The sequence below is a fragment of the Trichophyton benhamiae genome (genome assembly GCF_000151125.1).
Source record: "Trichophyton benhamiae CBS 112371 chromosome Unknown contig00269.3, whole genome shotgun sequence".
In the NCBI taxonomy this organism is placed as follows: Eukaryota; Fungi; Ascomycota; class Eurotiomycetes; order Onygenales; family Arthrodermataceae; genus Trichophyton; species Trichophyton benhamiae.
In genome coordinates, this window is record NW_003315092.1 from 239,685 (window position 1) to 251,874 (window position 12,190).

Here is a 12,190-nt window from a genome sequence, read left to right on the forward strand (position 1 = left end):
ACGGCCCTTTGTAAGCTGCCCGGGCCGGCCGCCCGTCGAACCTGGGCCTGAATCCCGCCGCACAAAGCCTGCCTGTCCGCCTTCGTCTTCGCCATCATGCTCATTTGTATCTTGGTTCTCCGTTTTTTCCCTTCGCCATCGCCGTCGCCGTCGCCGTCTCGTTGCTGGATGGATATTGTTCAAACCGCGTGGAGCAAGTTTGATAGAAGGGCAGCCAATAAAACGAACCGCACTAGTCGTATTGCCCCGTAACATACACCGCAGTCCCCAATGATCGCCCGCGGTATCCTACCATGAACCTGGTACCGCTGTAATTTATCCTGCGCGATTTAACTCCCAGGCCCCACCCCCTTGTCCGCCTTCCGGGAACTTTCAGAGTTTTATGCGACTTCAACTTCTTTCGACTTTTCACATTTTTTTTCGCTTCCTCTTCTTCATCTTCGTGCAGCCCGTCTTATATCCTCCCAAGCCTGCTGCTGTCGTTGAGAGATATTCGGATATCCAGCTTCTTCTTTGCCTTCGTTAGCCTTTGTTGATTCCAGCTTCGAAGCTCGTACCGGAGCCGCCTCTGAACACCCGCTATTTACTACCCCGCATAGAGCAGTTCGATACTCACACTCGCCATCATGGGATACTCAGAAGTTGACCAGAAGGCCATCAACACCATCCGTATCCTTGCCGTGAGTACTTCCTACTCGAGATACAGCAGATTTCTACCTGGAGACGCGAGCTCTTGGGTTGGCGTTTTGGCGCTTGATTGACGGGCTATGACACCCCGCATCGGCCTGATAGCGAAGACCCTGAGAGCAGAGACCATCCAAGCCCCTCCAGCCCCTCCAGAGCACCTTCACCGTCAAGAAGACGTCAAATTGATGCTAATTGACTCTTTTCCAGGTTGATGCGACCGCAGTCCCCAACTCCGGACATCCCGGAGCACCTATGGGACTTGCTCCGACGTCTCATGTCCTGTTCAACAAGTTCATGCACTTCAACCCAAAGAACCCACACTGGCCCAACCGAGATCGTTTCGTTCTCTCGTACGTCAAGCCTCCCTTCATGCACCTTTACCGGAGAGAATGGCCGTCAATTGGTGGGAGTTGAAAGCAGGATGGCAGCTAACTTGGTGACCATAGAAATGGACACGCCTGTGTTCTACAATATACCCTCCTCCACCTTTTTGGATATGCCCTGTCCATGGATGATATGAAAGCCTTCAGGGTTAGTTTTGGCCCTCCCTGCCCACTTTCTCGCTTTCCTCCATCTTCAGTTCGGTCACTAATTGCCACGGGTAGAAACTTGGCAGTATCACTCCCGGTCATCCTGAAGCTCACGACACCCCTGGAGTCGAGGTCACCACTGGGCCCCTCGGTCAGGGCATTGCCAATGCTGTTGGCCTTGCTGTTGCCCAGGCTCATTCTGCTGCCGTGTTCAACAGACCAGGATACAACTTGTTCGACAACTACACATACTGCATCTTCGGTGATGGATGTGCTATGGAGGGTGTTGCCAGCGAGGCTGCCAGTGCTGCCGGCCACCTGAAACTTGGCAACCTAATCTGCCTATACGATGACAACCATGTCTCTATTGGTATGCAATTGGCTCTCTCTCTTTTTTTACTGATCTATTTTCACTTACTAACTTATGACCAGATGGTGATATCAAGTGTGCTTTCACCGAAGATGTATGTGCGCGCTTCGAGTCCTACGGATGGCACGTTCAGCACGTGAAGGACGGTAACCATGATCTGGAGGGCATCGAAGCCGCCATCCAAAAGGCAAAGGAAGTCACCGACAAGCCTTCTATGATCAAGATCACTACCACCATCGGTTTCGGTTCCCTTCTTCAGGGTACTGGCGGCGTTCACGGCAACCCCCTCAAAGCTGATGACACCAAGCAGCTCAAGCAGGCCTTTGGCTTCAACCCTGAAGAGACCTTTGTCGTTCCTCAGGAAGTCTACGACCTCTACCACCGCCGCTCTGCTGAGGGTGCCGCTAAAGAGAAGGAATGGAACGACCTCTTTGCTAAATACGCACAAGAATACCCCAAGGAGCATGCCGACCTCAAGCGTCGTTTGTCCGGTGAGCTCCCAGAGGGATGGGAGAAATGCTTGCCTGTCTACTCCCCAAGTGACCCAGCCATTGCATCCCGCAAGCTTTCTGAGGCCGTGATCGAGAAGATCTACGATGTTATCCCAGAGTTTGTCTGCGGATCCGCTGACTTGACTGGATCCAACAACACCCGCTGGAAGAAGGCCGTTGACTTCCAGCCACCATGCCTTGGTATTGGTGAATGGTCCGGCCGTTACTTCAGATATGGCGTCCGTGAGCATGGCATGGCCGCCATGATGAACGGTATGGCTGCCTACGGCACCATGCTCCCAGCTGCTGGAACTTTCCTCAACTTCGTTTCCTACGCAGCCGGAGCTGTCCGTCTGTCCGCTTTGTCCGGCGTTCGCGTTATCTACATCGCAACCCACGACTCAATCGGATTGGGAGAGGATGGCCCAACACATCAGCCCATCGAAACCCTCGCTCACTTCCGTGCCCTTCCCAACTTGATGGTGTGGCGTCCAGCTGATGGCAACGAGACCAGTGCTGCTTACTACTCCGCCCTTACTGCTAAGAGCACACCCTCCATCCTTGCCCTTACCCGCCAGAACCTCCCACAGCTCGAGGGTTCTACCATCCAGAAGGCACTCAAAGGTGGTTACGTTGCCGTTGAGGCCGAGAATGCTAACATCACCATCGTCAGTACTGGATCTGAAGTTGGTATCTGTATCGATGCTGCCAAGTTCCTCAAAGAGAAGCACAACATCGTTGCCCGCATTGTCTCCATGCCCTGCTTCGAAGTATTCGATACTCAGGACAAGGAGTACAGACTCAGCGTTATCCCAGATGGCATCCCATCTCTTAGCGTCGAAGTCATGAGCACCCTTGGCTGGGAGAGATACTCGCACGAACAATTCGGTCTCAACCGCTTCGGTGCATCTGGTCCATACAAGGAGGTCTATGCTGTAAGATTTCACCCATCTTGGTCATTATTTCACTCATGCCTCTGTACTAACAATTTCCTCTATAGAAATTCGAATTCACTCCAGAGGGTATCAGCAAGCGTGCCATTGCTACTATCGACTTCTACAAGGGTGTCACCGTTCGCTCCCCAATCAACCGTGCTTTCCAGCAACTCATTTAAGACAATTGCACGCAATTTTCGGGCGCCTCTCTTGTCTGTTCTTAAGAAGCCTCCTCCCTCACTCATATTATATTTACAAGAGTTAAAGAGGGCAGGGGCCCTGTTAACTAGTTAACGAAAGAGGTTTTTTTTACTACTTTTCCTCCATCAGCTAGAGTCATACCACCCTATCGGTTTAGTTACCCCCTTTTTCATGATCAGATGAGAAAAATTGAATATATAATGATTTCCTTTTATTTTACAGCAGAGTAAGTGTGTAGAGAATCGTAGATTGGATTGTTCGCTGTGTTAATCGAAGGTAATATCTGCCTTCTTCCTAATGAATTTATTCTCCGAATTTACTTGCCATGCAACAAGCGGGGCGTTCAATTCTAGCTATAACCAAGTACCTCTGAGGCACACCACCCCTCAATTAACTTTGGTTGGCCCTTTCACCCAATTTATTCCGATGGTAACGAAACCTTGGGAGGAAGGATAGACAAAAAGGAATATCAACCCGTTTATCAGTTAAAAACTTAACTAGAGACCCAGTTGACGCATTTACTCGAGAGCCTTTCGAGCAAAGTTGGGAAGAATGAAGCTAGCACGGTGGATTTCCTGGTTGTAGTATCTGCAGAGTTTATCCTCCTCTTCTCTGCTCCACTTGCGAAGGGGCTCGCGGACATTGCGTTCTGCATCCTTGCAGGCGACTAGGAAGCCGATCTGGCCTGATGGATAAGTTGGGATAGTGGTGTAGGCGTACTCGACGACGGGGAAAACCTCACGCATGAGCTTCTTCAGCTCGGTGATCATGGAGAGGTGGAGCCATTGGTTTTCAGCTAAAGGTAGAAAGCACACATGTTTACTTCCCTAGTGAGATACTCGGGAAGTAAAATGGTTTGTATGGTTAGCCTGGTCTGTAATCAGGGAGGAAGTTACTTTCTTTGTAAAAGAAAACAGTGAAAGAAATAGAAGTCGACAAAGGGATCGGGCGAAGTGTAACCTGAAATGCAGAATAAAGTCAGGATACCGCCTCAATCCGAAGCGCAAAGGAAGTAAATGAAAGCAGAGGGCAAACGAGACTAATAAAGGACGGAGAGGCGACGAACAACCTTGAGTACTAATGACACCTCCTTCACGGAGAGCGCCATATAGAAGCTCGAAGTATGGCTTCTGGAACAGAACCTCGGCTGGGCCCTCAGGGTCGGAGCTATCGGTGATAATAACGTCGAATTGGTTCTTCTGTTCCTCGAGGAACTTGAAACCGTCACAGACGTGGACCTTGGCGTTGGGGTGCTGGAATCCGACGCTCATGCCGGGGAGGTATTTCTTAGACACTCGGATGACGGCCTGTGATGTTCATTTTCAGTATCAATTGAGCCAGTCAATTGAGGGGGAAATTTCGTATGGCGGGGTAACTGACCTCGTCAATATCACATAGCACGGCTTCTTCGACAGTATCGTGCTTGACAATCTCTCGAAGGACACCGCCGTCTCCTCCACCGATAACAAGCACTTTCTTGGGGTTGGGGTGGGAGTTCATGGCGAGGTGGGTGATCATCTCCTGGTAACTGTTGCACCTAATATCAGCACAACATCATTTTAGAACGATTGTAGACGGCACAACGTACGAGAATTCGTCTCGCTCGGTGCACTGGATAACATTATCCAGGACCAAAACAGTGCCATGGTCACTGCTCTCGAAGACGAGGACGTCTTGGTAATCAGACTTCTCATGGTGAAGAATCTGGTTGACACGGAGGTTCATGGCCTGACCAGGCCACATGTCTGAGACTTCAGAAAACCATCCATCTATAGAGGCAACAGCCCATTACGATTAGCAAATTAACATGGAATTGGAATAAATGAATGAGGTAGCTCTGTTTCTTGTGTGATTAAGGGCCTGGATATCTGTAATGTTTCAACACATACCCTTAATGGTGGGGTGGGTGATCTCGCTCATCTTTGCGGTGGAATTGGAGGTATACGGCGTTCTAGCGGTGCAATGAGATATAGGCTTAGGTTGAAACCTGCAGGGAGTCGGAGACAGCGAGCGGCTGGATGGTATCTTTAAAGATAGACGTGCAAGTTGCGATGTTTTGTGGTGAAGGTGAACTCCCATACAATAATATAGAGGAGTTAATTCTTTTTTTTTTTTTTTTAATTCTTTTTTTTTTTCCCGAACCTTGGGAAGCCCCGCCATGGCCTCTTTTATAGTCACGTGGAGGATGACAAAGAACTGATTATCTAATGTGGCTGTATTAGCTAAGCGAGCGCTTTCTGTTTGGGGCAGCAAACGGTCGGTGAAACTTCGCCCATCAGCACCCGCATCAACGAGGATAAAGCGAGCGGGATGGAACAGGATACACCCGTCGAAGCCCCAGGATAAGCAAGGAATAATTGACGTTGGTCCTGTGGCCTTATACCCCATGTCGTGATAATCCCATCCCTGGCTGACCTGGAGGTCACGGGGACCATGGTGGAAGCTGGGGAGGGGGCCAAAATTGAACCTGTTCCCTGATGCATACAGGTGCTTCCCGTACATATGACTGTGAGACCCTGCACTGCTTACAGGTAACTATACGGAAGCTCTTGATCATTCTCTCCTGGAGATGGTGGTTCTGGCAGATAAAGAAAAACTCACATATTAGACGAAGTGCATGTGTCTTGGAGCATCATCTAGCACTACTCGTGCAATTCGGTACTTTTCGTCAACTGACACAGGAAGAATTACGACGAAGCGGCGTAGCACATAAGCAGGACCCTCACCTCTTGCTGCTGAAGGTGCAGGCAGATCTAGAATGACGGCATGCGCAATCGTTATACGTATACGATATTTCTAACACTTCCTGGTCCGCTTGAGGTATCCGAGTCTGGGCCGTTTATTTGCTGGCATTAAACAGAATTTTTTTCTCCCTTTAAATTCTCTAGGATGTTAGTTGTTACCATGTCATCGGACTCGTAATATATCCAACAACCGCAATTTGTACTGGGATATGCTATTGGCCGGGGATGCATACTACAGTTTACATCTGGATAACATGCTTAGCCTGGGGTACCATCCAAAACGCAATTACCAGAGGATGTCCCCACGACTTTCAAATCACAGTACATATCATCCCTGATCATGACGATTATATCACTTCCTGCAAAGAAATGTTGGCGGCTACTTGCAGCTGTCCTCCAACTACATTGTTATGGATACGGCCGACAACTTGCAGTTGTGGCCAAGAAGCAACAGAATTCTTGCACATAGGATACTACCAGACCTGCAATGCAGATTTTCCTATCCTAGTCCACAATGTGGCGAATGAAATTGTGTGAACATTAAACCTGCTTATATATTATGTCAAGCTTCCATGGGCAGTTTGACAGAGTCTTTGTGATGGACATTTGGCTTGTATTATATACAGTAACTGTCTAGCAATTTATCCCGTCCTCGATTGGTGAAAACACAAAGGCACCAGAAAAACGCAGAGGAGGATAAGAAAATAGAAATTTTTAATTAAGCTTAGCTTTCGGGAAAGAGAACTCAGTCCAGGGAGTTCCAACATTAAGGTGCCAGATATAAAGGAGTCAAAATTAGCTGGTAAGGAGTGTATGAAAGATAGATAATGAAACTGTGGCACAGGCAGTAAAGGAGTGGAAGAAGTGAAATTATTCCTACTGGGTATTTTTGCCGGCCCCATGAAAGGAAAAAGGAATGTAAAAATTAAGTAAGCGGGGAGTCTCTCTCCTCATAATGGTAGTGTAGTTATTTGCATCAATGGTGGCCAAGTAAGTGCAATTATCGCCAGACACTGATGCCCTCACGCAACGGTGGTGTGGATTGATTTGTCGTAGTACGGCTCAGGAGTAGGAGTTGGGTATGAACTCGCCGGGAAGGTAGCCATTTCGTACTTGTTTGGTGTAGTGAATCCTTGGCTGGCGCTGGTGCTGCTTGTGCAAACTGGGGACGTGGAAGGATCGGTAAATTGCACATTATGCACATTATTTGGTAATTTCATGAGCTCCTGGACTTTCTTCCTTAAGCTTTCGACTTCGTTGGCCTGGGAATTGTATGACTGAAGAAGACTCTGGTGCTGCTCATGAAGGGCCTGTAGCTGGCTTTCAAGGCCCTTGACATGTTTCTCCTTTCGTTCTCTGAATGCCCGTTGAGAAGCACGGTTTTGTGCTCGACGTCGCTGTGTCGTATGTTAGTGAAATGGGTATATATGTAGCAAGTGTATGTGTTTCGACTAACCAAGTGCATGGAAGTGACAGGGCCCTTCTGGGTTGATCTTCGCTCCCTTTGGTCTCCATTGTCTAGTGAAGTGGAGTCGATGTATTCCAGCGGGATCTTCTCCTGTGCTGGATAGAATGGGATCTGAGGGCTCCCGTACGATATCACGTAGGGAGAGGGTTCAGAAGGGCTGACGCTTTGTCTCATATGCTGCAACACGGTTAAAGCTGTTCTATGCCGCCACAGTAATTCGTATGAGAAGCCGGGCTTACTTACATATGTATCCGGGCTAGAGGATTCAGAGTATGACTCGGAGGGGCTCTCATATGGTTGCGGGGCGATAGGATAGGCATAAGTATTGATGTTAGGTAGTGATGGCAACGCTTCGTAGAATGCCATGGTCACAGTGGTGGCGATGGAATAGATTCAGGCAGACGGTGAAGAAGGGTACAAAATGCAATAACTCAATAATATTGTTCAATCCTGATTGACCAACTATCTTGATGTAGGGCGAAGGATGAGCAGTGTGCTAAGAGCCAGTGATGGAATGCAATGATGATTCTTGAAATTCCTGGGAGAGCAAGTCCATCTTAAATCTAGAGAGGCCTTCAGATCAAGACAGGGTTGCAGCCTTCGAGCGATATAACCCATGTCCATCCGATACCTACCTACATCTGTGCAATCCTGGAAGCTTTGTCAACCACTAAAAGATCTCCCACAAGCTAGAGCAGCAGACTCGAGTCATCGTCCAATGGGCTTTCAGCGGTAGTGAAATACTACACGTACCGCGGGCTTCAATTCGGAACAGGGATTCCAGCCACTGCAGCCAGGGGGCGTGACAGAGTAAAAAAGAGCAAAAAAAAGAAAGAGAGAGGAAAATGGGGGTTGAGGGTTCCTCTCTTAGTTCCCTAGAGAAACCCTTGATATGGCCGGGGTTAACCCGGGATACATGCTCATTCACAATATTATCATATTAATTGAAAATCACACTAGATTGTTAATGGAGCTGAGGGCGCGGTGATTTGCTTGGGCTTGGAGGTCTTAAGGCCACCCCTGTCAATAGACCGTTGAACGGCGAGTAAATCAGTAGACCAAAAGCCAAGAAGTCGCTGGAAAAGACTTGACAGTCAAGTTCTCCTTCAGGCACTGGATATTGGTGATACAACGCAGAATCTGCCTGTAGAATAGGTACTCTCCAGGGAGTGTCAGATTAGAGTACGGTACTCACCCTATGATGAAATTTATTTTCAAAGTATATGCCGCAGTAGCAGTTTACCACCCCAAGGCTGGCCGGTTCGTCAATCCGCAAAGACAGCCGCTACTTAGTTATTGGAGGAACACGATGAACCTGGAACGGGGGCTGCCCCAGGTGTATATTCTTTGCAGTGCTCTGCATGAAACAAGCGGCTATTAAAATTTATCGCATGTACATTGAAGTCCGGTATTATTGGCTGAGAGTAAAGTAGTAACCTTGACCGGAGTTGACAAGCAGCTAGATAGTGGGGAAGATTATCAAGGAAGCAGCTCGGTTTTCATCATTGATAATCATATTCCTTGCAGATTTGGCGGCCAACCAGTCGGCTGGTATTATTCCAAGGATATAAACGTTGGTTTCTGTATATCTGAAGATGCATCATCAACATTTAGCCGGATCAGTGAGCCGGAGAGGGTTCGAGGGGGCCTAGTAAACAGGCTTGGGCAGAACAATGTACGCCACAGGGATTCCTCCTCCCGCTTGTTTTTTCGACATTTCTCAAAATAACTGAGTAGAGGAACGCAGGCACAGCGCAGCCTGCACAGAGGACTCCGTAGAGCTCCCGACTAGTCCACCGTGACCAATGCGCCGTGACGGGGTTCGCCAGTTCGGTCCCTGCAGGAAGAGTTGACGTTGAAAAAAGAGGAGGAAGAACTATATTTAGAATTTTGGAGGCTGTGCTTTGTCATCCTTGTCGAGTTAACCCTAAAAAAGCTCGGGCATCCCTGTCCGCCCGCAACAACAACGACAAACCGATCGAGCACTGCCATCTTCACTACTATTTGCGTACTTTCGACGACAAGATAACCACATAGCTATGTTGCCAACATCCCAAAAATACTCTCCGGAGGTGACTCTGCATCTCAGGGAGACAGAGGCACCTGGAGTCTGCGCCAACCTTGCTGCATCCTGAGCCTGGCCTGCATCGGCCTGCAATCGAGTTCTGATACCTGAGGTCCTCCTTGATTATGTGTCATTTCAATCTTTTTCTTTGCTCTATCTTGCTTGCCAGTTCTATTTGTGGATAATACCCTAGACCTGCATATGAGGAAGTCGCTTGGTCTACGCTAAGGCTATGCCTCGTTTACGCGGTTTCGGTCTGAGGAGCTGACAGAGTCATTTCGTCGAGATACCCAACTAGCTCCTTGTCCTATTTCCGCCTCAGCGCTTAAATATGCAGGGTGATGGGGGAAATGGGGCCAATTTGATGGCTAGCAGCCTTAAGTCGGCATATTCAACTTGTACTCCGGAGGGGTATACACAGTATTACCAGCCCTCTATACCCTTCCAACAACCCCCACCAGGCTAAAAAAAAAAAAAGAATACAGGAAATGGACGGCCCAAAATCCAGGATTTTGCGAGGATAATACTGCGATAAGCTCTGTCAGGGTGGCCAGATGTGCCCCCTAACTAATAAACCGCTTCCCTAAATGGAAGGATCATTGCATTACATGTCTTCCCCATGATTGAAGTGTTTTCATCACGGGAAATAAGAGAAGCTGTACGAAATTTGATAAGCGGCCCAATGTCTAATTGGCCGGCTGCTCGAAAGCCCGCGTACTACCCACTTGAACAGCAGATCAAACCCCTAGCTCTGCCCCTACCTGGGATTTCTTTATCCTGGGGACATTGGAGTTTATGAAACCCATTGATCAAATGCCCATTGATAATCTATACCAACGATGCTGAAGGCCATACGCATAGAGTATGGGAATAGTGCCTGTAGGCCTGTTCCTCTTATCTCCGATGAACCCGACAAAAGGACACTGCACACCACATCACGATAATCCCTAAATTACCATATCGTATGTAGCATGAACTGCAACCCAGATATCTCCTTCGATGGCTGGATAAACTGATTATCCTACGATGTACTATTTTGAAATGCAGGAATCTGAGTCAACCTGTAAGGAACGCAGTGTATTTGGCCCCAAGACCTCTCATGAAGGCCCAGAAGCGTTGCCAAGCGACACACTCAAGAAATTCAGTCTCCACCACTATGCTCAGAGACTTCCTGATACCCTTTGTACCTGGTTGCCGTTTTCTCCCGGGAATGACGAGATGTTGCATTTGAAACCGTGCGTAGCGGGTACCATTTTAACCTTGACCATTTTTGGTCATCACCACGATGAAACGGCTAGAGTCATCTGGTGAAGCTACGCATTGGCCACAATATACAACACGATTGGCTTTACATCCCCCATCATGCCGGCTAGGAGAGAGCTCCGTCCAATAAGCAATGTCTACACACCCAATACCCGTGAGCCAGTATATGATTCAGCATGCAGCATATGCATTGCATTACATATCTCTGTATCGTATCAAACGAGTTTCATATATTGAACAAAAATACTCCGTACCTGACAACTTGCTGCTGGTAAACGGCACGGCTGTCCGTGTGACCAACTACGCAAATCCCAACATTTAGGGAGCTTAGGTCTCTAGCTGACATGGTCACAGTGATCTCGGAAAGGTACCGCACTATTCTTATGACGATCTCAAAGACCACTCTGTGCCCAAAATCAGGTTTGACAACACGAAGGCCTGTGACAAACACATGGAGATCGGGTCAAGTGCTTTGGAAGTTAGGGTAGATCAGACGAACCCGGTGCGATTCTCATAGGAACTATGCAAGCCCTCGATCTTCGTGTGGTCATTGATGAGGACGACTATTGATACCTAAGCCGCAAATTTTTGACATAGATCAGCCACGCTCCATCACTTCCCGTCCCCTACCGCTAGGGTATACATCGAATAATATCCGAATGTGCTTTATCTGTATGGACGGCAGCACAGACTTCCTTTATCTATGTACTTTAGCAACAGCCGTCCCCGAAATCGTCATCCAACCGGCAGACTTCCGTCACAGCTTTCAGGTTTGTTTACGCTAGCTGATGTATTCATTAGCTAGTCTGTCCACTATTTCCCCAGACAACCTTCCTTAAAATTTTGAAACTTTCCAAATTTACCTAAGCTGGACTAACATCCATTTCATGATAAACACTAGACGACTACTCCTACTCCGTACACCACACTGATTCCCAGATTATTCCAGGGTAAAATTCAGAATTGCCTCCATATATTTATACTCCTAGGCCTCTTTTCAAAGCAGTAACAGGGAGAATGATACTTTCGAACTCGTCTGGAAAGAGCCGACACAGAAATTGCCTATCATAAAGCTAGAAGAGACTCCGCCGTGGACTCTCGATACGCAAGATGAAGACGGATTCTCTATCTGATACCCAACCAACGTCAGACTGCGGCTAGAGCATAAGTCGTTAAATAATCACATGATGTTCATGCGGTCCAGGCTAAACTACCATCTTCCCCCCTTTACTTCCTTGCTGAAGGTTGAAGCGATGGGTTCCTGCGCAGATATTGCATTGAAGGTTGGTTGCATTATCCTTCATCTTGATCATCCTTACTATGCCTCGATCTCAATATGGGCGCTTCTGGTGGCTCAACCATCGTGTGAGAATGATTTGAGTAGCAGAAAAATCTCGCTCCAGTCCTTGCATGGTTGACATGGCTGATGAATGTTT

General features: G+C 48.0%; 3 protein-coding genes across 3 annotated transcripts; 1 reads left to right on the forward strand and 2 right to left on the reverse strand.

The window, feature by feature from the left end:
- Positions 1 to 939: 939 nt before the first annotated feature.
- On the forward strand, positions 940 to 3,192 carry ARB_01764 (dihydroxy-acetone synthase, putative; the record flags this gene model as incomplete). The annotated part of the gene is made up of 5 exons (XM_003011962.1): positions 940 to 1,037; positions 1,134 to 1,218; positions 1,293 to 1,587; positions 1,650 to 3,013; positions 3,079 to 3,192. The coding sequence occupies 5 exons, from the start codon at positions 940 to 942 to the stop codon at positions 3,190 to 3,192; spliced, it is 1,956 nt and encodes a 651-aa protein (XP_003012008.1).
- Positions 3,193 to 3,732: 540 nt separating this feature from the next.
- On the reverse strand, positions 3,733 to 5,134 carry ARB_01765 (uncharacterized protein; the record flags this gene model as incomplete). The annotated part of the gene is made up of 5 exons (XM_003011963.1): positions 3,733 to 4,041; positions 4,111 to 4,521; positions 4,595 to 4,742; positions 4,803 to 4,983; positions 5,104 to 5,134. The coding sequence occupies 5 exons, from the start codon at positions 5,132 to 5,134 to the stop codon at positions 3,733 to 3,735; spliced, it is 1,080 nt and encodes a 359-aa protein (XP_003012009.1).
- Positions 5,135 to 6,980: 1,846 nt separating this feature from the next.
- ARB_01766 (uncharacterized protein) lies at positions 6,981 to 7,792 on the reverse strand (the record flags this gene model as incomplete). The annotated part of the gene is made up of 2 exons (XM_003011964.1): positions 6,981 to 7,355; positions 7,415 to 7,792. The coding sequence occupies 2 exons, from the start codon at positions 7,790 to 7,792 to the stop codon at positions 6,981 to 6,983; spliced, it is 753 nt and encodes a 250-aa protein (XP_003012010.1).
- Between the last annotated feature and the right edge of the window lie 4,398 nt (positions 7,793 to 12,190).